Source organism: Manacus candei, unplaced genomic scaffold, assembly GCF_025592945.1.
Source record: "Manacus candei isolate 608988 ecotype Guabito, Panama unplaced genomic scaffold, ASM2559294v1 h1tg000014l, whole genome shotgun sequence".
In the NCBI taxonomy this organism is placed as follows: domain Eukaryota; kingdom Metazoa; phylum Chordata; class Aves; order Passeriformes; family Pipridae; genus Manacus; species Manacus candei.
In genome coordinates, this window is record NW_026138062.1 from 38,653,508 (window position 1) to 38,679,250 (window position 25,743).

The following is a 25,743-nucleotide window of genomic DNA, read 5'->3' on the forward strand; positions in this document are numbered from 1 at the left end:
GAGCTTGAATTCCCTGATGAAGGGATTTTCACGAAGATGCCCTGCACTTCGTGATATGGCATGGTGAGGTGAGCCTTTGACCCGGCTATCACAGTCCACAGGAGAGAGACCTTTGGCTGGAGCCAAAGGGCCGAGGGGTGAGAGGAGACCCCTTGCATTGTAATGCAGAGAGAGAGAAAGATATTTTCCAGCTACAACAACTCCAGCTATGACTGCTGCCTTGAAGAGGAGAGACACTGCTGCTCTTCTGAACTTTTATTGGAGGGAAAGGAGGGACTTGATCCAATGTAAATATATTGCTTTACCATAGGAGAGATAGTTAGAATTGTGTATATAATGTATTATAGTATTTATTTGTGTAAGTAATAAACAGTAATATAATCCCCTCCCCCCATACTGAGTTGTGTTATATGTGGAAAACCCTCTCACACTGAAACAAATTGTGGGAGGGGGGCTAGGATTTGGAAATTGGATTTTTGGGGCTCTCAAACCACCACACCCAGGGACACAGATCTACACTAGGGACATTTTCCCATTTCCTCTCTCTTGAACTCTTGTAGCATCCTTCCAAAATACTGTCTTTGTTTTCCTGGTAACCCAGCCTGTTTGTTGGTGCAAATCCTCCTCCTGCTTTTCCACCCACTGTTTCCCTGAAGAAATCAACCTTCGTGCCTCCTGTAGAGAGGTGAGGGTTGTCAACCTCTGCACGGGTACACCACTCACAGGTAAGTGCCTATGACTGTGTTTGAGGTGCTGCATGGCAGAAGAGAAGAAAATCAATTGCCACTCATGGGAATGACTTAATGACTTTGATACCTGTATAATAAAGCAGGTGCTCTTCAGAGCTGTGTCATCACCTCTACTTCTGGCAGACTGCACCTGGAACGAAACAAAGATCTAGTGATAGGAAAAAAGACTGGAACACAACAAAAAGTCACATCAGTTTTATTCAGGGATCAAATAAAATTCTGTACAAAAAAATTTCGTTTTACATGAGTCTCTTAAAAAAATTTCATTAAAACTGAAGTTGACACACCACATGGTTCCAATACCAATCCACAAACCAGACTATTTTCTGAATATTTCCTTCTCATCTGGACTGTAAAGATGAGGTCTTGGACCTTGTCTTCTGCCTTGCCCTTGTCTCCCCTCTCATCAACTTGTTGTCCCCAGGCTTCAGCAGAACATTAATTTTTTACAGCAACACAGAGATCATAACAGTTCCAAACATCATGGGAGGGAAGAGCCCAGGCTTGATTTGCATTAATTTATGCACTAAGGCTTCCCTTTTTCTGAGGAGCTTTTAGCTAATAGATCTCTCATTGGCAGGAGCCAAGGTATAATTACATGATAAAATTGTGCAGATGTGGCCACAGAAGAGACACACTCTGTTAATATTTTTCCACAGTGACTTGCCTCAGTTTGGAATGAAAACTGCCTCTTTTTTTTTTTTTGGGGGGGGGGGAACTGTGAACCACTGCAGCCACTGCAGATGGTTGTGCAGTGGAAAATCATGTTCTGGAATCAAGCAGGGTTTTCAGAGGGAGTTAATGACATGTGGATAGCTGGCATGGAACACTACTGGGAGTGGAGGAGACTTTTACCTGTAGTGCAAATCCAAGGTAGCCACTTGAAGTGATAGTGGAGATTCCCCTGGTTGCCCCAGGAACCTCCTCATTAGGAACAGGGAGGATGAAAATGTGCTTTTGTGCTCCTGCTCCTTGGAAGCAACAGGAGAAAAGGAGACCAAGCCTCTGGGTGAGTGACCTGTTGAGTATCTGAGTGATAGCACAGCCAGTGCTCCTTAACATATAATCTGAGCGGGTCTTCAATGGCCTGTCCTGGCTGTCACTGTCACAAGGCTGTGGAAGGGTGGGTAGTTTGCATATCAGCATTTGTCATTAGCAGCTTCCTTTTGCTCACCCCACTACCTGGCAGCCCTAATAGGGAACCCTGGGGGGTGGGTCCTGCAGTTCAGAGTAGAGGGGTGAAACCTGGGTTAACCTCAAATGAAAGGAGAATTAAGTACTTGGTGAACAAAACCTTCTACCAAGGAATGCTTCTGTGGTTGCAAACGCCAGAGCAGTGAACACAGGCAGGTCCTGGAGGCAAGGCAAGCTCAGTTTCACAGTAAGGAGTGTATAGCTGTATTTTTCTCCCTTTGAGAGAAGGGCAAGAAGTCCTTGTGATAGTATGTTTTCCCTCTTAAAATTGTACCTACATTTTGTCATCACAGCAGTATCTCTCCTAGCTTCAGTAAAGGACATGCAATCTCTAAATTTTCTAACCTTACCTGACACTTAAGGCTTGCTCTGGGCAAATATATTTTTAGATTCAAACTTTCCTCTCTGATATTGCTTATAATTATACACCACTATGAACAAGTTCAGAATTCTGCAGATAGTCATTCCATCTTCCCTCCAAGCATCAGTTATCTAGACCATAGTGTTTTGTCTCTTTTAAACTCTTCCACCAAGCATGATGCTGGGGGATTTCCAGCTCTGAGGGCCTTGGGACCCCGACTCTAAACCTAACCTCACCTTAACTCTGCCATGGGGAAGAAGAATGGTGCTTCTCAAAGGTACATTAAGAGTAAAGGGCTTAGTTGTTTGTTTACAGAGTATATTTCTCTTTCTTACTTATATCTTGTTTTCTTGTCTTTTTGCATGCACAGCCTGAGTGTTTTTGTGCACAGCAAAGGCTGTTAGATGTCTTTTTCAAGGTAGTAATTTCTTTTTTTTTTTTTTAAACAAAATTATCTTCTAGGGTTCCACCTGAAATAAATTTCAATTTTGAAGAGGAACTGCAAGATATCCGGACTCAGCATGATGCCAACATTTTCTTCTAGGAAGAGTTATATGCATTGTTACTACATACAGCCTTGCTAGAAATGCCTGTTGATTTTCTACTGTTGCTTGTCTAGACTGATTTCATTTTCTTGTAGCTTTTCCAGTCTACAGCCATTTGTGCAGAAATTTCCCATTTGTGGTTGCAGTGCCTGACATAATGCAAAAGTTTCTCTGGAAAGTTTTCTGGAACAATAATAAGACTATGGTTTGAGAGAGACGGATAGAAAAAAAATGTACTAAAATGGCATCTTATTTCTTCTACAGTAGTGAGCCCCACTCACTAGGATGGTGGAAGTTTATGCCATGAATTTGCAAATTTAAATACTACTGATGCCACAGTGTGCATTGCTTGAGGGATAGAGCTCCTTTTTACTTAGAAAATTAAACACTATAAACGGTACATTGGAAACTCAAGAACTAGTGTAGCATGTGTAACCAATTATTTGTTTGATTTAATATTTTTATATAGTTAATTTAACACTGAGGACAAGATGGACTCAGCAAAGTGATGCAAGATGTTTTTTGAAGGGACCAAAGGCAGCAGGACTGGAACCCAAAGACCCACTTCGAAAGGAGCTGGTACACAGGAGTTTTATCCGAGCGCAAAAAAAGAAAGGACCACAATATAGCAAATAGCTGAGAAAGGGATATTTTTCACCAAGACACTCTTTTTTGCCTGAAATATGAAAGCAAGCAAGAACCCCGGAGAGTAGCTGAAGGACCAGGTGTGTTTGCTCAGGCAGGGTGACACAGTGGCAGCCAGGGACACCCAGACCTGCCATTTGGCTGCAACCCATATAAACCTGAAGAAGTGAAGAAAACCACTTCACTCTGGGCTTTGACCTGCAGGCGATCCATAAAAATAAAGAAAGAAGATGTCTGCTTTCTTCTCTCTGCTGTTTCAGAGATCCTTCCTCAAGGTGGCAAGGCCCACACTGCAGGCACTCTCCCTGGTATTCCCTTTACAGCTGTGCTGAACATGAGGGTCTCTCACATGTCTAATGTGAGTGTGCTATGAGAGATGAACACTGTCATGAGGGATGAACACTGGGGGGAAGAAATGGAAACAACAGTGTTAAGGTTTCAAGGACATGCCAAAAGCAGCATGGCTGGCAAGTGCTTATAGGTAGACTCTTTAGAGCAGTAAGATAAAGCAGAGCCTGGCATGGTCACAATGAGTCTTTCATGAGAAGAAGCTCTTGGGCTGTCTGAAAACCTGTGTGTGGCAGCAAAGAGAAGGAGTTAGGTGGGCTTCCTGTAGGGCTGCTGTAAGAGACATGCCATGGGCAAGACCCTCTTCAGATCATCAGTTGTCTGTTAATGTTTCACTGCCAGCTACAGTGGCAGGCCTTGGTGTGGACTAAACTCCCTTCCCAGAAGCTGGCTGCAAGCATGCCCTCCAGGTCAGGAAACATGGGAAATACAGAAAGGCACTGGAAGAGAAGTTTCCTCTTACCAGCAAGCGCTGTCCCAGACAACATTGCCTTCTCCAGGTGGGCTTCCATGAATGCACAAGGCTGGAGGAAGAGGTGGGAGTGAGTCCTGTGGCTGCACAGAGTGCTGTGGGGCATGTGGATGATACTCTCCCCCTGAGCCACAAGCAGTGTCTCCCTTGCCTTGTATCCATAGCTGTTCTGGCCTACCCTTGCTTCTCTCCATGTTAATGGTCAGTACCCGAGTGCAAGGAGAGAGACATCTGCCTCCTCTGTTTCCCTCTCCACTACTCTTTCTATCTCCTCAGGACTTTCCTACTGCCTGCAGCTCTCAGCATCACCTATGACAGCACAAACTAGTGGAATGTGGCATATATACCCCATTTAATGCTACAATTTTAATGATGTTGGGATAATTGTTCCTCTTTTCCTTTGCAGGTTTTTGGGCAAGGGGCAAAGCAGAAAATGTTGCAAAGTGGACTGGATCTTAGCACCAGGGTCCTGTCCAGGGAACCAGGGTCTAGATATGCTAGTCTGGGGTGACTGACGGCAAGATAGAGCCGGGGGACTCCATCCTGAGCCTTGACTGAGTGTGAATCCTGCCTAGGGCACCTCTGTCATGCCTTCCTTGGTGGTTCAAGGTGGATCATTTCACTCATTCATAGATGGATTCCCAATCATTTGGTGTTTTTTGAGTTGTTTGCAATGAGGCACTAGGGTCTCAACTTTAGAACGAAGTTTTCTACAAGCAGTTGTAGCTTTGCCTTGAATTATTATATCCTGTGTAATACCTGAAACTTTGAAATCTAATCAAGGAAATCTGGCAGTCAGAGTAAATGCGTTCTTTTTTGCCTGGACTACTGCATGGAGAAATGTGAAACAAGGGAGTGTTGTGGAGCCCTTGGATACCTCAGGGAAGAACACTATGGAAACTCACCAGGTAAACTGGACCTTTCTAGATGAGGTTTTTAACCGAGTGTAAATAATAAATAGGTTATGCCCCAAACAGCTACCATTGTTTGCAAGTGGTGACCAATTCTTGCACTTGATGTCTATGACAGAGGTGAAGCAAGAAATGGACATTTGGATCAGTGCATGTGCAGCAGTTAAGTCAAGCATATAGCAGGTTCAAACCACAGAAGAAATATCTATTCATAACTCTGAAGGACTAGCCTTCATGTTTTCATTCCAAACTACTCCCAGGTACAGAATATCTTGGGTTAATCTGTGTCTAACTAGTACTTCCCCTAGTCATCTGTTCCTGACAGAGGCCCCAGGATAACACACCAGCAAAGTTGCTGATCACTTGATTTATCTTCTGGTTAATCACACATGGGTGAGTCCAGATCCCCAGGCAAAGCCACTGGGTCCAGGTCATTGAGGTTCACAGAATTTTGTGACAAAGGAGAACTGTATCAGGACCAGGGCTGCCTCCCAGGTCGTTGGTTCTCTGATCAGTGGTGAGGACTTTGGGACCTTGATTTGAAGGCTGCTAACTGAAGAGCTTTTAAGGTGTTGCAAGCTCAAGTACAGCAAAGCCCTTTAGCACTTGTTGAACTTTAGGAATATAAATGAACTCTGGAAGATTAATACTGTGCTTAAAGGCTTTGCTGAATCAGCATCAATTCCAGAGCTGGATGGCTAACTGAAGTAGACAGGGTCTGTTCCACAGTCAATTCTCTGGGTCATCATGACTGAGGAGTTCCTGAGAGGGAGAGGACTTTTCTTGTGTTGCCCCATCACGACAAACATTCAGACTGCAGTGGCCAGCAGTAATTGCACATGGTAGTTCCAAACGATCATAGATTATTTCTGCCTTACTCTGGACTGGAAAGGGATTGTAATTCCCCACGTGGGTTTCCTGGAAAACACAGACTCTATTCCGTGGATCCTTGTCTTAGGGTGATGGCCTCAAGACTCTCTACAAAAACGTGGTATAGTATAGACCATCATATTGCCTGGCTCTGGGCATAGATCAGGGTGTAATCTGTTCTACTTATGAGCGTGCACCTTGCAGTCATGGCTAAAGTCTTTGCAACCAACATCTGAATCACCTTAGGAGATGTGAAATTTTAATATAAGAAAAAAACCTTTAATATATATTAAACACTTTTAGACATTTTGATGACAAAGAAAGACATACCCTCTCCTTTCTTTTCATCCTTCTCTTCATCTGTGTTCAAGATCTGTTAATTGAGTCCTTTTTTAAAAAATAAAGGTAACTTTGACTGATCTAGTATTTATCAAAATAATCTACAAATATTCAATTTTATTTTCAGACCTTTTTGCAGAGTTTCTTTCTTTCCCTTCTTCCTTCCTCCTTCCCTCCCCAACCCTGAGTAGACTCCAGTCTGTTCTCTTTGTCTTGGTGTTCTTGAACCAGCACACATAGCTACCCCGCCACTGCAGGCATGGCCAAACCCCAGCCACAGCACATGCTGCCATTTTCTGCAGGGCAGTTAAAGAGGGGGGAAAGGAGCTGCGGAGGATGGTCAAGATCCACCAGTAGGAGCTTGGGGAAAGTGACATCAGTGACAAGAGCAGTTGAGAGGTCCCAGCTCTCTGCAGGTGACTGGGGGAGCTGTGGGACACTCTGGGACTGAAGTACCCCTGCTGGCATTGCTGTTAGCACCAGACAGCTTTCCATGACCAAGTGGTGGGAACTGGCTTGTTTCTGAAGTGCTGATCAATCTGCATCCCAAGGCAATGTATGCTGTAGCTGGTGGCAGCCTGACCCCACTTGGTTTACTGAAGCTGGAAACTCAGGTATGCACTAGTGTGTACACAGAACATAAAGCCAGGGAAGTGTGACTCTGACATGGAGCAGGGGATGGATCACTTTGGATACACCACAACACTCATTTTCAGGGAACTGAACAGTCTTGTGGCTGTGGTTAAGGCTAGGTTTCCTGAGAAATTTTCGCAGTGAATTTTCAGAATAAGTTGCTAGAGTTTTCATATGTGAAGTGGTCTTTAGTTGAAGATTTCCAGTGGGTGTAAATTGGCATTTGATCTCTGGCTGTCAGCAAATCTGCTCTACGGGAGAGTCTCTCTCCTTTTTGGTTCTTTTTTTTTTTTTTTTTTTTAAATTAAATTAAATTGAATCAATGGTGAAAAACGTCGAAAGCCTGATCCAATTGCAGAAACACATATCGAGCCATGTTCCACAGGAGACTGTTCTACATCTGAAATTACTCGATATTTTTATTAATGACTTGCACAGTAGAATACAGAGTTTGCTTATTAAATTTATAGATGTCATCAACCCAGAAGATGCTGGAGACAGTAGAAGATGGGGATAGAATTCAAAATAAAAACAGGTGCAAAGTATTACATTAACATAAGAATAGACACCTTTAAAGAGAGTTGAGAGAGAATGACTGGTGAGGCAGCATTTCTACAGGAAGAGAGATGCCAGTCTCACCCTTGCTATCTAATTGGGCATTTTAACTAAATGAACAAGTAGAAAGCTTTCACCTTTCAAGCATCATGCTGCAGTGGCAAGGTCTCTGTTGAAATACTGTTCAAAATCACATTTGACTAGTTGAGTACAGTCCAGAAGAGATCAACAAAAATGATGAGAGGTCTAGAAAACAGCATATGTGGGATTAAACCTTTAGAAAGAGGCAAATATCAATACCAAATGAGATATTGCCTCGTTTTCTGTTCTTACCCAGTGATGTCCTGTACCCTGGGCAGAAATGAATGGAGTTGTCTGCTCTGGCTTTATCTACAGGTCCCAGCTACTGTCTTCACAGCTTCCCTCCACCTCCTTCTAGCACACCTGGACTACAGCCAGACAGCGCCTCTCTCTGTCCCCATCTGCCCTTGTACAATCCTGCTTGAGCAGATACCCCTACTTTTTTAGCTACTATTATCTGGTGCTAATTTGTGAACTTCCTTTCCTGCCAATTCTGGCCCCTAACACAGCCTTGAAAAGAAATAAATGTCTCAGTGCAAAGAATGTATACAACCATGAGACATAAGCAAAGCAATTTCTTTGGTACTGGCTATTGTTTCTCCTTGCTTTCTGCTCAGCAGGTTTCTTAAGGATATTTGATTTGCTTGCTGGTCATCCTATGCAGGTGGAAATCACAGTGAGATCTCTATGACAAATGGACCCTTTATGTGTTTTCTGTTCTTGTGTGGGAAGGTAGTGCTGAAATTAATTTAGTCTGAAGGAAAAAGGAAGGATCCTCTGTCAGTATAGCAGGTCATAACCTGAGTGTGAGACAACAGTACCACATCATTGTGGAAATGACAGGAATTGTACTGGAGTACTTAAACAAAAGTACAATCTTCAAACCACACAGAATAATCCTTCTCTCAACATTTTGGTTCATCTAGGCTGGGATTAGGTACAGTTCTGGAAGAAGAAATTCAAGGAAGCCCCAGACCTGCTGATAGAGGAGAGAAAAAAAAATCCAGACCAGCCCCACAAACACCTGATATCCAAAATGATATAAGCAGTAGGACTGAAAGAACTGAGGTTCTTTAGTAAGAAGATAAGACTGAAGAGGGAGATGAAAATAGTCTTTAAGTGTGTAAATAGTAGTGTAGGGAAGAAAAGAATAAACTATACTATTATAATAATGAAAAAAACAGTAGTCTTACATTTCAGGAGCTGTTAGGAGGGCCAGCTCAACAGTAAAGACAGCTGAGCACTAGACTGTCTTTCTTAAGGGTTCTGTGTGTTTATAAATGCAAGTTTCTAAGCACATGTTGGGGAATCATCCTTCATCCTTCAGGAGCACTTAGTTGTGGAGTGATTCTGCCTTAGGGCTGAAGGCACAGACAACCTGTCTTGTTGTCTTATTGTGTTTCTTCATGTTCTCTACTTCAGATTCATTTATAGAGAGGATTGTTCTGTGGCAGTCTCTGGAAAAAAATAAGCAGTTTTGGCATGCTGGCTCCTAGACAGGAACTGAAAACTGAAAGAAATTGAGGTCCCGCACCAGGGCAGTAAGTGTTTCACAAGAACGTGCTAAAACAATATTAGCAATAGTAAACAAAAATTACAATGAGCAAATGAAGAATAAGGCTATAGAAAGATGACATAATTATAGATGAAGGAAATTAGTCCTATTAATAATACAGAAAAAAAAATGAAAGAAACTGTAAAGATTGTAATTTCTGTGTTAAAAACATTAGTGGATAAATAGTAAATAAGTAAAATGTCTAATTTTCCAAGGAAAAGTTTTATATGAAAACTGGGGATTACAGGCAGGTAGGAAACTTCCTGAAAATAAGTTCACAACAAGAGGAGCATCACCTTGTCATGGAGGTCTTCTTTATATCCAATCACTAATGTAAAACTGTCTCCTATCTGACAGATGGCTATACTTAGTCTGTTGTTTGCTGAAAGCTTCTTTCTCAGCTCATGTGTCTAGAAAATCCTGGCTCTTGTATCACTTCTGGCATCTCTCACTTGCATTTTTCCTGCTATTCTATTTTCTATTAATCTGAGTCAATTTAGCAAATGAGAAAATGAGGACCACACAGCACATAATTTGATTACTCATTTTCTCTTAAACATTTACCCATATTACTGAAAACTAATTCTCATTCAGCACTACTGGTTTTAGCCTACAAAAACGTAAAAAGAATCTGAGGTTCTAAGACTAGTCCAGATGGGGATAATGCCTCCCTGCAGTCAGCAGGCAAGAGGGGGTATTTTTAGGGAGAGGTTCATGTGGAAGTATCTGTTCCTCTCTATTGTTGTCCTGTTGTCTCTCTCAGCAGCTATAAAGGAACCTCACTGTGATTATTTCAAATGTAGACATCTGCACTATAGATGTCTATGTTCATTCAGAATCTCACCTCTTGTTTCTAAATAGTACTTTGCTTATTCATACTTTAATAGAATAGAATATAATAGATTCTTTATTGCCCTTTCATATTTCTTTGGCAATAGGTGTGATTTCTGGGTTTGCTGATATACTGTTTCCATGAGATAGTGTGTTCTTCTGCAGGATGCAGTTAGCTGTGGAGCATCTTATCTACATCCCAAGCTGCAGGTGAGGAAGGTTTGACAAAGCCAGGCTGTGTGATTTATAGCTGGTTTATACCTAATTGTAATGGTCAGTTTGACATTAGAGCTGCTCAGGAACATGGCTACTGAGAGCTGATGGGTGGCAACCAGTATCTTGGTAATAGTGTGGAAGGAGTACAAAATGGCCTCATGGCCAGGCTTCGTGAACGAAGATTTGGGAAGGGCTCTACCCACGTTTGTTGCAAGTGTGTTGGTGGCTGAAAAGGCCAATACGAGATAGACAAGTCCGGTTGCAAAAGGCACAGCAGAAAGACTCCTTAGGTGGTATATTCTGCAAGGCACGATTCTTTCTGCGTTGTCTTTTCTCCTCAAGGGTGATACTGTGTGCTTTCTCAAAGGAAGCAGCAGTGTTATAGATGGTGTGTCTCCAGGCTTCCCGACTAGAGGCCAGAGTAGACCAGTTATGTTGATCAATATGGCCAAGGTTGAGATGTTGTTTCAGGGAGTCCTTGTATCTTTTCTTCGGGGCTCCTCTCATGCGGCAGCCAGGGGCAAGTTCACCATAAAGCAAGATCTTAGGGAGGTGGTGGTCCTTCATCCTGGAGACATGCCCTGCCCAGCACAACTGTGTTCTCAGCAAAAAAAATGGCCTAGAGCACACAGAAATACACAGTCAGTCAGCCAAAACCATCTTTCTGTACTTACTTACTTTGATGGATGCTGTTTACCTCCACTCCTCTTCTGAGTTCCTGGGCACTTATTGCCTTCAACCCTTCCTACAACTCACTCAAAATACACCACTGAGATTATCTTCATGAGCATTTATCATGCCTCGTTCCTGTTGATTTCTCCCTTCCAGCTCACAGAACCACAGAGTCAGAGAATGGCTGAGGCTGAAGAGAGGTCAACAGGTCCAACCACCTCCTCGAGCAGGGCCACCTAGAGCTGGTTGCCCAGGACCCTGTTGAGATAGCTTTTGAATTTCTCCAAGGTCAGAGAGTCCACAACCTCCCTGAACAACCTGTGTCAGTGCTCAGTCACTCTCACTACAAAAAACTTTTTCCTGATCTTCAAAGGGAACCTCCTGTGTTTCAATTTTTATCCATTGCCCCTGGGCCTGTCACTGGGCACCACTGAAAGAACCTGACTCTGTCCTCACTTCAGGTATTTATAGATATTGATAAGATCCCATCTGAGTCTTCTTTTCTCCAGGCTGACAGTCTCAGTTGTCTTGGGCTTTCCTCATAGAGGAGGTGTTCCAGTGTCTTAATTATGTTTTTACCCTTCATTGGACTCTCTCCAGCATGTCTGTGTTTCTTTTGTACCAGGCAGTGCTTATTTCTACTTCTGTGTTTTGTTGATAAAAATTCAAACTTTTTCTAGATTACTATATTTAATCTTGTGCAGGGTATTCTATGAAACACATAGTAGAAAAGGTGATAGGAGCTGATTTTCTCTGTCCACCACAAAAAATAATATTGCTTACTAGGTTTTAAAAGTGTCCAGTCCTTACAATACTAAGGAAATAAAAACCAGAAATTGCCGTAGTACATGACCTTCTTCTGAACACAGACAAAGAGAACCGTGCTGAAATAATCAGGATTTCCACATGCACAGCTCCTGACAGACCACCAGGAGCAAGGTGGAGGTACATGGGCAATGAATGGAGAGCTGAACCATGAAGACTGAAAAGGGAGTGAGAAAATCGAAGTAGGTGTGGTCTTGCACATCTTCACAGTCTATTCCATGCTTTCCCAAAGCTATAAGAAATGGTCGGGCAGTCCAATGTCTCAAACGATCACTGCTTTGGGAAGCAGAAGGTATACATGAATACAAGAAACTGAGAATATGAGAAAGACAACACACAACAGTGCCAAATGAAGCTTGCATTCCTAGGTGTGGTATTTTCAAGGGTAAAAATAAGAAATTAATAATTTTTCAAAAGCTTCTAATGTAATTTTTTTTAATAACATCATAAAATAAGCTAATTGTGTATAGTATATGTTTTTATGTATTATAGACATAAATTTATTTTCCATGTTCCATATAGATTGTAAATGTGTTGTAGCATCAAAATAATAATTTTATAAAGTCAATACACTGCTTAGTATTATATTTACCTTATTATTAAAAAATTTAGAGGTTTATATAAAAGCTGAAAAGCAGTGGCATAATTTTTATTCTCCTCTGCCTGCAAAAATAATTGTATTAAACTGGATGAATAATGAAGGGATGAAACACTCTGTATCATCATCATTTTTCTATAGTCATGTTTTATTAATCAAATTCATCACTTTTCCTGTTTTCTTTAAAAATATTCTGACATTTTCAAGGATATTAAAATACAGGAGAGGGAGTGAGAAAGCAGGGCATGTGTCAGTAAGAGATCAGGATCTTACCATTGTAGAGTTTTTTTGATTTTGATAGTTTACGTAAGCTGATCTTAGGAAACTTGTTGAGGCATCCAAGCAAAATTGGCATAATTACATGGTAGCAAAAATCAATATCTGGTCTGCTTTGTACTTATTAAGTGCTATATCTAAGCCATGTAGTGTGAAATCAAATCCAAGGCAGCTCACTTTTGGCACCCCAGGTCACCAGGTTGTTTTGTTACAAATACAAAAAATGATACTTCCCAAGTCCAAGAGTGACAGTTCTTGTCCTAGGCTTGAGTTTTCTTATGGGCCTCTGAAGTGTGCATGAGAGTCACTTAGGGCCAAATCCCTGAAAGTGGCCTCATCCACCTCCCCTGTACACTGTGGGCTCACTGTGTTTTGGGATCCTACCTCTGGGGCTGGGAAAAGACAGGAATCTCATGACTTGAACAGAGTCTGAGGGGAGGTGGATCCTGCCAGGCTGCACATCTATATCATTGCTACCAGAGGTGAAGTGGCCAAGGGTGACTGTTTGGGCTAGCAAAGGAGAAATTAATGTGGGGATCTTCTTTTGCAGTCTTAACCAGGTCCCAGACTTTTTTTTTCTGACTCCTGCTCCTTTTCATTCACGTGCAACCAAGGGCAGGTCTAAGTGTCCCTGGCTACCGTACTGTGACCCTGTCTGAGCAAACACACCTGGTTTGACAGATGTGATTGCACAGTCCTTGTGAGGGAAAACGTCTCCTCTGGATTTTGACACCCCTTGGGAAAAGTAAAATTAAACTTCTGGTTTAAAAAGGAAAGAAGGCTGTGCTTCCATCACATGTTGTGCTCTTTTGGTGCCATCCACCAAAGGCTCATTCAACTTCCCATCATCTCAATTTGCGGATGTTGTACATACCTATACAAAGCACTGACAAGAATAAGGAAGTCAAGGGTGGGAAAAGCATCATCACCTCTTAATGGTTAAGAAACAGAGGGAGCAGAGCAAATGTTGGAAGAGAAAGTTAAAAGAGGGAAATTCTTTACCTTCTGATAGTTCCAAGTTTGGCACTACTCCTTGCTATAAAATTCTGAGGCTCAAGATACTTTTCTAAAATATATTTTCCTCTTTGCCTATTGAATAGAGAAACAGTTTCTGTCAGATGCTGCAAGTCTGACCAAAGGCCCTGGGGAGCATTGGTTAACTCTATGTTAAGAGAGTCTCAACTCCAGTGGTCCAAATTCACCTCTCCTTTTGTTGTGACTTCCTCTAAGATCGTGCCCTGAGGTTCAGTATCACCTTTCTGGAAAACCTGCCTTCTATGCCTCCCAATGGCAGAATCACTGTGGGCATCCCAGCATGTCTGACTTCGGTTAAGCTTGTTGCAAAGCAAAGCATACTGTTTTTTGTTGAGCTAAAATGACAGCTGAAAAAAAAAGGACATGTAAACTATAAATTACTGACACATTTGTTGAGCTCACCAGGAATCCTGTTCAACAGAAGGTACTGGGAAACACAAGGCTTGAGTTTACTTATCCTTTGTTTCAGATCAGGTCCTTTATGTTTCTTTATGTAGTTTGACCCACCTTTCCAGACATCCAGCAATAGGTAAAATGATTATGACAGTTACTCTCAGAAGGCAAACATTCCCATGGCCAAATATCTGCATAGCCAGCAGCAGAAATCGATATTAAGCTTGTACCACAATCACAGCAAGGAGCACATAGATATTCTTATAGCCCTTCAGTGATGGTGGATACCCCTATGGTCACAGCATCTGCTGCTTGTTGGCTGTTGAACTCCCAGAGGAGCTCCTCATGGGCACTGTGAGCAGGTCAGCAAGTGCTGTGTCACTGCCTGGGTAGTAACTGTTCCCATGGTGTTTGTCAATGGACTGGTGGGGAAAAGCAAGCTGCCTTGGCAGGGTATAAATTCCCCTGTCCATATACCAGCTCTCCTTCAGCAGATGCAGAGCACAAGACATGAAGTTCCCTACGCCAGCTACATTCACCCTGCTCCTCCTCTGCACCCCAGGCACAGGGGAGCGTGAATACACCTCTGTGCTTGCCGTGCCCAATGGAGGCCACTGGGGCAAGTGGGGCAGTCGGCAGTTTTGCCGCTACAGCTATGCCAATGGATTTGCACTGAAGGTAAAATTCTCTCAGTTTCCTACCATCTCCTGTTCCTCCACCCTGGTCTAAAGCTCTCCAGCTCCCAGTACAGTCTTCTCCAGAGTCTAAGGACTTTCTGCAGAGTTTTTCTTTTTCTTGAGTATGGTAATATGTACATAAAACTATGAGTCTTCTGGAACATATTGCCACTGTAGGTACACCAGAAAGGAAAAATACAATTTTTTTTTTCTTCTTAGGCCAAGAGTTCTCCCATTAGATACAGCAAAAACAGAGCTACTGCCAGAATTCTTTTGCTGTCAGATAGGATAGAGGTGTGCTGGCAGTTGCATAGTCTGCATGTGGCGGATGTTGCTGAGAGAAGTCACGTCAGTGCTAAAATCTGCTGCTGGATTCAGGGAAAGAGTCATCCTCCACCAGTGTCTCTCCTGGAGCTCTGAGACTCTGCCTTACCCGTTGGGTCAGAAATAGAAAGCACAAAGAGCATGTTACAAGGGTTGTATAGGTTTCCAGTAACAGGCATCTTTTCCATGTGCTTCCCAAAACATTTTCTCTTTCTCATTACAGAAAGGAGTGGGGACTGTTTATGACAGGCATATCAAGGACTTTTCCTGGCTCTTCTCCCTCTTACCTTTACCTCTGCCTCTGTGTGACTTCTATTGCAGGTGGAACCTGCCCAGTTTGGAAGAGATGACACCGCTCTGAATGGCATACGCCTGCATTGTCAAGATGATTCAATAACTGAGTCCTTGGTGGGGGAGTAAGTAACACTGTGTTTTCTCTCCTGTTTGTCATGTACCAGCTCACCAAACACCCATGGGTGTTACCATTTACAGGAGTCTCGTCTCTGACTTGCTTTGTATGTACAGTGCTGTAACATAGTGAATTAAAACAGGTGGTTGGGGCTTGTGTTCATTAATTTTTATGGTAATTAAACACAGTTACCTCACATTACTGCTTTTTGTTTGCTCTTGAAATTTCTGCAGAGCACTGTAAACACCTTAAATATGGTCCCAGGCATAGAGTATTTCTTTGGAAATCTGCAATGTATGGGGCAAATATGAGAAAAGGGGTTTCTAACCACACATTTTGAAACTGCTTAGGTGGCCCTGCTGCAAGGAACAGTACTGCACCTCTGGACAGCAGAGTGTCTGCCCTCCCTGGTGTCTGGTGTGTACTTGTTACATGTGTCAGGGATGAATCATACAACATGTGCTCAGGCTGCCCTTGAAGTTTCCACCAGAACTGTAACTATCCCCGTGTTTTTCTGATGAGATATCAATGAAGAAAAAATACACCCTTGGAAGACAAGGAAAAAAAAAGGAGAAAATAAAGACCCCAAACTGCAACAGGATGCTGAGCTGGTCATGGCTGTGAGCAAGGAATTGTTAAGCTTCAGAGTAGCATGGCAAGGAGAAGGAGCCCTTTTCAGCAGTTTGCAGAGCCCAGACATTCTTCCATTTGCTTTTTGTCAGGTGGGGTACCTGGACCATCTTCCAAGTTTGCCCTGGAGGCTACTTGACCTCCTTTTCGCTGAGAACAGAGAAATCCCAAGGAGGAGGTGATGACACAGCAGCCAACAACATTCAGTTCAGATGCTCAGATGAAACTGTGCTAGTAGGTGATGGACTGTCATGGGGAAGCTTTGGCCCATGGAGCACAAACTGCAAGATATGCGGTCTCCAGACCAAGGTAGAGCCACCACAGGGGCTTAAGGATGACACAGCACTCAACAATGTGAAGTTCTTCTGCTGTAAATGAGCACTTACTCCATGTTCATCACTGCCTACACATTGCATATCCCACAGCAAATGAATTATCAGTAAAGCTTTGCTCTAGCTTCCTACTGGGACATGTCTGTGATGTTTTGACTGCTTGCATCTTGCCATACTGGCCCATGTCTTAGATAATGATGTGTTTTACAGCTACTGCTATATTAGCATGGCTGTTCATAGTTACAAAAGTATATTGTGTTCACAAGAATCATTGCATCATGTACTGCTGGTATGTTGCTGTGAAAATGCCCAATCTCTGACAATTGCTCAGAGCTGACAGATTTCTTAACTTCTTTTTTTTTCTGACTGGCAAATTTTTTTGAGGTTTGCTTTGCCCATTTGACCAAAGTGAAAATGACCAGTGAGAGCTAAATGGGTCAAAACACAATTTTTAGTGGGCTTATGAGAAGCATCAACCATTTGCTGTCATTGCCCACTCTGAGCTTTAATTGTCTCAAAATTTGTACATTTTTTTACAAGCAATCTGTTAGCTCATACCTGAGTTCCTGCCTTCGGAAACACTTTCAGCTAGAAAGTGTGTTTACACTGTGCATTCATCTAAGTGTGGTACTGTATCATCTAGGTGGGCTGTATCTCCCCAAAGGGAGTGTGCTCTGCTGGCCCACCTAGCTGTTAGAGTAAACCATTTTCATGGGACTTGCGTTTTTTTGTTTGTTGCCTCTGGGCGTCATGCTCTAAATAGAATGGGGAGAATCCAAATCAAAAATAAACTCTATGTCATTAATCCATTTTATTTATGCTCCAATTTACTGGGTAAGCTGGAAATTATTATCTTGTCCTGATGTGCTAGATGTAAAAAAATGTACTCTTCATCTGGGGAAAAATCATGCCTGGAGATCACTACTGTGCATTGATGTCTTAGCCACATGGAACAGTACAGAGATGATGGATGTTCCTTCTGCCAGTTCACATCCTCTCTCTCCTCAGCTCATACATAGCAACCATCACCACTCTGTCTCTTCATCCATGTAAATATTTCTTCCCATCGTTTACCTCAAAAAGTACTCAAATAATAACTATATTTTCTTTTACGAGAAATACTATACAACAGGCAAAGCAAGAACAAATTTGATAAATACTTTGGTTAAAAGAGTTTTGATAGAAATGTCAGGGGTTTGCTTTTGAGTAGATCACTGCTCTCTCTATCCTGCGTACTGTCTCTGGTGGCAATGATCCATAGCTAATTCTTGCTGCAATAAAAGGTTTCTCTGCATCAGGGAAGTGATGAGTAGGAATTTTATTGGCAAAGCCAACAGCAATCACTGGATGTTTGGTGCTTGGTAATGTTGTCTAGTGCTGGCCCTTGGAGCACACAGTAATTTCTCATAATGCTTGTGTCATTTTGCCTTCCAGTCCCCATTCTGACCTCACAGGAATTTTCTTAGTGGTGGGTGATGAGTGGAGAAGCCAACCATATGGAACTCAGGACTGATTGCACCTGCTGCAACCAAGTGGAGAATAAAACATTTCTCTTGGCTCTGTCTGTACTGCACAGGGTATTGCTTCCTGTCTTTTGCCTCCTGAGGCACAACTGGGATAAACTGATGCATCTCTAATGACATTATCCAAAGTTACTTCAAGTGAAGCACTTACCAAAGCCTCGGTAGTGCAAGAAGATATCTTAGAAAGATTTCTGGATTTGAATGATTTTATTTTAAAGAAATTAATACGAAATTTTCCAGTCAGACCTTCTGCTGCAACTTTCCACAGGTCTGATTTGTTTCATCTCAGGATCTGATTTATTTCTTAACATTTTAAGTTGGTTTTCTATAATTTGATATTTCTAAGTGAGCCTTTAACTGCTTTCTGTCCTCCTCTTGACTGCAGACACTTTAAGTGTGCAACTGCTTTATCAAAGAAAAGCTTGTTTCGAAAAAACAACATAGTCAGCACTTGAAATACAAGGGATTATTAACTTCAAGGGAGCATTTTGTAACTTCCATCTCAACTTAGAAGTTTCTGAAAAAACTCTTATTTGTCATATATCCAGCTGTCTGTTAACATAGAAATCCCTCAAATCCCTCAGCTCTAGCATTTAGTTGCAAGAAAAAAAACCAACAACAAAAAAACCCCAAACCACAAAAAACAAAATCCCAACAAAAAACCCAACAACACCAAAACACCCCGCCCAACAAAATAAAAGAAAAAAGTTGGAATCTTCTTCTAACAAGTTGAACTAAACTAAATTAAATCTAAATTCTGATGCTATCGGAGTTAGCTGGGGTTAACAGTGACCACACAGAAACTTACTTTCCAAAATGACTCTTTTCAAACCTTACACATGGAGATATCTTAATTTGAATCTAGTTGCTTGGCTTCCGTTTTCTTATGAAATAGGAATAATTTAATCTTGCAAACTGACATCCAGTATAATTAGTGAGATGATATTTGAGGGCATAGAAAAAAATAGCTGTACCGATGTAAACAAAATAGGCTTCATTTGATGAAAGTGAACAGGAATCATGGTGACATGATTATCTGGATTATCTGCATTATCTTCCAAAACCTGGGGAATCCCTTTGCTCAGGCAGTAGCTGCATGCACTCCACAGAAGTCTTGGAGGGCCAACTACTGATCACCTTCCTCCAGAATATGTAGGACAAAACTCATCAATTATTTTATACTACGATACTCTATGATCATGTCACCAGCAAATGTGGTAACATGACATTTCAAGTGCTTTTTTTCCTCACTGTGTGAGTAAGTTGTATCTCTTGGAAAGATATGCTGTGTGAATCCAAGTTGTGTGTGGAGCCAGTTACGTGTGGGAAAAGAAGTCTGTTAGTTTCTCAGTTCTCCAGGTGGAGCTAATTCTTGGAATGATCATTACCACTGCGCTAAAGTGCTTAAAAGAAGGAATTATTTTCTTTTTGAGTGATTTGCTCAAGAAGCAGTGCCTGTTTTCTTATGTGTGTATATGTGTGTGTATATGTAGACAATTGAAAAACTTGAACTTCGTATTGCACATTTCTTCTCCAGAGGGTAGGCCAGGCTGGAAGACTCTGAACATCTGATACTTCTCTGCAAATGATTGACTCAGTTAAATTTTGAGGTTTCACTTGCAAAGAATTATTCACAGCACCAGCAAAACTGAGCTGTTATGCTTCTGTGTAGTACCAGGTGTAACGTAGCTTCCTACCAGTGCGTGAATGGACACTCCAAATAAGAACTGTTGCAAGAAATGTTTGGAAGACAGAATACCACCTCCTCTTAACGTACTTTCTTCTGTACTAATCGGCAACTTCAAAATCAAATGGGTATGTTTTTGTGATCTGAATATAGATGAAAAATTTCCAGATTGGTCTCTACTGAATAGTCCACTCACAAAACAGGAGTCATACACAGAAAAGATGGAGTGGGACCTGAAAGCAGGTGTCAGCCACTTGTTTCATTCAGAGTGGAGGAATCAGAATTTTTCAACAGAAATAAAGGTATAAAAACATTACCAAAGTGTGCTGTAACTGGAATCTGTGAGTAGCTACATCTTCATCACTTCAAAAAGCCACTGTGTGTCTCTGGCACATCTAGGAGTCGGGAACATGTTGCCAAAGAAACAAACATACAACTCCTGTGTAATATTAATGGGACTAGTGCCAAGACCAAGGACCAAGCAAGAATTATCCCTGAATCTACTGTTAATGTGGCAATTTTGGATCTGACGTATGAGTAGGCTTGGGGAAGGCAAAGAGGAGTTTTCCACCAACCTATGCATATGTGGCACAGCTCCCAGGGAGGCTGGCAGAAGCAGCAAGTCTGGAGCTTTCCAAAGTGATTTTTTCAAAGCCAATCCTATTGAATAAGCCTGAATCAGACCCAGAACAGACATGCTGTTAGTGGTGCTCCAGTGAACCTAACTTTGAGTCTGCTTCTAGAAAGCTGACCTTAGAAATCTTAGCCTTTATGGCTGCATTGTTCCTGTTGCAAGGAAAATAGATATCCCATCCATCACAGGTGTTCTGAAGCTTAAGATATTAGTTTTTGCGAGATGTAGAGAAAACATCTGAAGATGCCTTAGCTACATGCAATTTTTAATGCTATATATGAAGAAGATTTGCACCACGCAGCTCATGCTCAATGTCATAGTTAGCAAGTGTTGCAACCCCATAAAGCCAGCCCTAATTAACTAGTGTGATTGCCAGTGAGGAAACAACTGAAAACATCCATTCTAGAATTTTCTGAGTCTAATTATTTAGAAATCTTGTACAGAACGTGAGCAGCAGAGAACATTAACCTATGGGTCATGAACAGAAAAACAGCAGGGCTTGAGAGTGGTGATTAATGAAGAATTAAATTCTAGCTTCCATTCTCCCTCACAAACACTGAACCTGTGGACATGCCTTTGTCCCACAGGACTGAATATCTATGGTATTGTGTTTGAATACTAACATTTTGTATGAGAAGTTGTTGCACGGTTTGTACCTGCCTGCTTTGTCTTCTTCTCTGTAGAAAGGGAGCTTACCCAAGGCAATCCAAGCTCCTGCAAATAATGCTGGAAACTGTTGTCCTAGCAGGAATGAGGTAGAAACTACCTCCTAGTCTCAGTGAAAGCTGGGGGAAATGAATGGGCTGTTGGGCAATTCAGAAGCACAATTAGTAGAAAGGTGGCAACACCACATGTATAGAAATCATATTTCTCTTGGAATCCTTCCTAGGGAATTTTGGTTTTGGTGCATGTTTCCTTAGCTTTCCATATCCTACCAGAGCAAAACTTGGAAGACGTCAGTCACCTCTCATAAACCCTTAAAACACAGACTGACTCTGTATATCTTGATGTCTTCTGCAACAGGTCACGTAGCTGGGTGACATTTGACTGCACCAGCAACTGGGCCTCTCCAGCCAAGAGTAACAACTATTCCTTTTTGATCACTCAAAACTGCTTCAACAGCAGTGGTGGGGTAGTGGTAGTTTGGTGCACTTCTTAATGAACATAAACTGTCAAAATGGACATCAATGGCATCTTCAGTGCCTGTGTAGCAAAGAAAAAAGTGAAGGTACTGCAAGAACACACGCATGAGTTTATTAACTCAGTCTGTGGAAAAGGATGTTTTCAGAGGTACCATGACAGCACGAGAAATCAGGTTACTGCTTGAGTCTTTTCAGGATCAGGCCCCCAACAGATCTGAGATAGTCCCTTTGTGTTGCTGCTGCTCTCTTTTTCAGGGGGAGGATTCTACAGCGGTTTGTGAATGACTTAGAAGTTCATGGACAAAAATGTACATGACTGGCTTCGTTTAAATCCAGAAAGGGCCACTCATACCCTGAAAAACATTGTATCTCTATGCAATCAAAAATAATTTAACCCATTGCACTTTTTCAACAGTAGGAGCAGATTAAAAAAATCAATCCCCCAATCCAATGTTGTGCCTAGAATGCCCTTCAATCCCTGCTCCAGCAATTTTTTTTCATGTCAGTGGAATTTTTATATTGAAGTAACTAGAAGTAATTTAGAAAACAACTTTCCATCTCAGCTTTTGTCACTTATCAAATAAGACCAGCTTTATTATTTCTGGTTTATTGCCATAGCATCCTCAACATGGTTAGAATGGCTGTCAAAGGGAAAACCTGAAATAGATTCTAAAAGTTTATTTGAACATCTTTTCTGAGGAGAAAATAAAAAAATAAATTCTGACTCCTTCTAGCTACAGTGTTTGTGCTTCTTTGCAACAAAAAAGTGTGAAGCAGTGTTAAGGGGACAAAGCTCCTTTAATTTTAAAGGAGACTTCCATCTCAGATAAAGTAGTAACTAAGTGAAAAAAATATAACTTCTATTCTAGGTGTTTGCAAGTAAACACTTTGGAACACTTCACTGTTTTATGGAAAAAAACATAAAAAAAGTTTATCCTCTGGGTCACACTGGAGTCAGTGAAGTCACAAATGTATAAAGTAGGGGATAAGTTAGAAAAACAAAAACTTAGGAATCATTACTGTATAATCTACCTGATGAAAAATTTCCTTTCAAGTCTAGCCAAATGACTGTAACTTTCCACGTGAGATTATAACACCCAGGCTACCCTGCTAAGTAGTTATCCAGCAGAACCTGCTGAGTCTCACTCTTATTAGAGGTGTAAGAAATCCACTGGTGTCCTCCCAGACTTTAAAACCCTGTTGGAAGTTTATCAATGAGTTATCTCAGAGGTGGCTCACCTTGAATGAGATACAGTGTCACACTCTTGCTTGTTAAACAGGCTTTTATGTAAGTGTTATGGTTTCCATAGAAACATAACTAAATATTTTCTCCAGCATAATCCCAAAGGCTTTCACAGACCTGGAAAATACACAGTGAATAGTCAAATAATTTTTCTGTGCTGACAAAAAGAATGCCACAGTTGTCACCCAGCCAAATTACTCACATGGGGTAAAATAAGTTTAAATAGCACATGGCAGAATTGCCCTGCAACATTCAGACATTTTCTGGAATCCCATTTCACTGAAAGTTAAGTTTTAAAAAGTTCTAGTACAACCTTACAGAACTGTGTGAGTTATAGATGGGAAAGACCTTAATTGCCTTCCCAAAGCATGTTGGCAAAACTCATGGGAATAGAAACAACAATTATGCTGATGATCTCTTCCCCCAGGCCTGTAGTGTTTCCCGTTGTGCATTTTCTAGTGTTCTTTGTGTCGAATTTTAAATGTTCCTCTTAATGGCTGGGACTACCAGCATGTCACAGAGATTTTCTAGGCAGAAGAATTTCCCCTAACAGCCCGTTTACAGTATTCTCTTGGGTAATTTCACCCCATTTCTCTTAGCAGTTTAGGAACCCATTCACTTTTCTAGGTCATGGCTGAAAATACTTCTTGATAGTTTTTTATAACAAAGATGGGAATGATCTGTACTAATTCTTTAATATTTTATAGGCATTTTAATGCTTTCAACTAAAGGAAAGGGAGGAAATAAGCTTGATATCTGGGCCCTGACTGTTAGCTCCTACTTGGCTCCTTGGGTGAGTTTTCCCAGTCATCTTTACTTTTTTTTCTCTTTCTCCTTCTTTTTCTGTCTTTATCTTTTTTCCTTTTTTCTATTTTTTTTTTTAGTGTTATAGACTTGGATAATATGAAAGAGTTTTGGGGCTGTTTGTGGGCTGTATGTTTTGCTCTTTCAGTGCTCAGTTGTGTTGGTTTTATGTCAACTGAACAGACAAAAGGAAACCAAAACTGTTCAAGTTTTTTATTAACTTTGTACTCCCCAATTAATTTTTAATCTCTGTGATACTTAGAGAGGTCCTCTATAGACTTTTTGCTACCTCTCTGTCTCCCCAGTTAGTTTTACTGTCTCCTGCTTTATGACACTACAAAGTTAAAGAAATTCCCTTTATAATTTTTCCTGACATTGCTAATACAGCACACAGAATCATTTTTTTCTCACCATTAGAGCACAAATCCACTAAACACATTGGAATTAATATTTAGGGTAAGATTTGTTGGATGCTTTAACAAGGCAGTTTGAGTGAACATTGAGATCCTGAGCCATTTACCATGAAGCCTTCCCGTTCTCCTTGTAGTTCTCTATGTTTTTTATTGAGTCACTGTATGTTCAGTAACTAATCTGTCACGAGGCTTCAAATGCAGAGTTCATGACCAACAGAGTTTCCACAGATGGTCTACAAATATGCAAGGCCAAGACATGTTGGGCTTGATGCTGCCTGTAGCAAGAAGCATGCAGCAACTTTCCTTACTCAGGCAATTCCTATCCTATGGGTAAAACCTGGTTTAAAAATAAGGAAAGTCTACAGCATAAAATACTGGAAAAAAAAATAAAATCTAAGTACTGTCTATAAGAATAAGGGATTTTAGAAAACAGATCAGGCTGTGCAGCGTGATGTCTGATATGTCATCCAGTGGTCAAGATGTTGTGTTGGTGCTGAGGAAATATCATCTCTCTGGGTTTATGCTTTCAAACCAAGGAATGTGCTGAACATGAGCCGGCAGTGTGTCCAGGTGGCCAAGAATCCTGGTCGGTATAAAAAATAGTGTGGCCACCAGGACCAGGGCAGAGATCATCCCCCTGTACTCGCCACTGGTGAGACCACACCTCAAATCCTGCATTCAGTTTTGGGCTCCTCACTACCAGAAAGACATTGAGGTGCCGGAGTGTGTCCAGAGAAGGGCAATGGAGCTGGGACGGGTCTGGAGCACAAATCAGAGGAGTAGTATCTGAGGGAGCTGGGGTTGTTTAGCCTGGAGAAAACGAGGCTCAGGGAGGACCTTATCTGTCTCTACAACTACCTGAAATGAGGTTGTAGCCAGGTGAGGATCAGTCTTTTTTCCCAGGCAACAAGGGACAGGACAGGAGGAAATGACCTCAATCTGCACCAGGGGAGGTTTAGTTGGACATCAGTGAGAATTTTTTCACTGAAGGGGTTGTTAGGCAATGGAAAGGGCTGCTCAGGGAGGTGGTGAAATCAACAGCCCTGGAGGTGTTCAAGAAACAACTGGACATAGCACTTAGTGCTGTGGTTTAGATGGCGCGGTGGTGTTTTGTCAAAGGTTGGACTTGATGACCTTGGAGGTTTTTTTCAATGTTAACTACACTATAATTTTAGGAGGATGATGTCTTTCAGGTCTGTGTTTAACCTTGCCTACTGTTTACTCTGTTCAGGAATGTGAGCAGAGCAAGCTGAAACAAAATCCAGATGAAACTACAATGAGTCATCTAATCAACACTGTATGAAGTTCTTTTTTTTTGGGAAGTTTAAATATACAATGCTGCTGCAATTCAGTTAAGCAGTTGAAAATAGGCTTAATGTAGGTGCACGGATAGTTCTGTCACTTAAAATTAAACAGAAGCAAGTGCTTTATTAGATTGGGGCTAAATTTGCTTGCTAAAATTATTTATTGTGAATGACAGATATCTGAACAGCAGTGCCCTCCGGTGGAATATACCTGAGTGAATATGTAATCTATAGTCCATCAGTGACAACGTCCTTGTCTTCTGGTTCTGTTATAGGAATAAATCTGAGATTTATCAATGACCTAACCCTGTTCATTCTCTCTTTAAAGGGGAAAATGCAGTTCTTTCAGCTTGGATTAAGGTGATACATTTCAGTGAGAGAGAGAAAAATCTTCTGAGGAGCTGATTAGCTACTGGCCGTGAATGACCAGTGGGTGTTGATGGGAAATAATGGCTTGGTTGCAGCTCTCCAGACACGGAGTTCTTACTGTGCATGCAGTCCCTTCTACAAAACAGAT

General features: G+C 41.5%; 2 protein-coding genes across 3 annotated transcripts in view; one reads left to right on the plus strand and one right to left on the minus strand.

Annotated features, from left to right (window-relative positions):
* LOC127467670 (vitelline membrane outer layer protein 1-like) overlaps nucleotides 1-25,743 on the minus strand; it is a 44,460-nt gene that overhangs the window by 13,043 nt on the left and 5,674 nt on the right. The window contains exon 3 of one of the 2 annotated variants that reach the window (XM_051779879.1): nucleotides 817-879. In XM_051779879.1, the coding sequence (XP_051635839.1) occupies nucleotides 817-879 (63 nt within the window). Of the gene's footprint in view, nucleotides 1-816; nucleotides 880-22,775; nucleotides 22,823-25,743 lie in introns of those variants that run through there. The other variant, XR_007903243.1, reaches the window with a different exon arrangement.
* LOC127467725 (vitelline membrane outer layer protein 1-like) lies at nucleotides 14,564-16,522 on the plus strand (the record flags this gene model as incomplete). The annotated part of the gene is made up of 3 exons (XM_051779980.1): nucleotides 14,564-14,782; nucleotides 15,427-15,521; nucleotides 16,237-16,522. Coding segments are annotated over 3 exons (600 nt in total), but the record flags the coding sequence as incomplete, so codon positions are not given.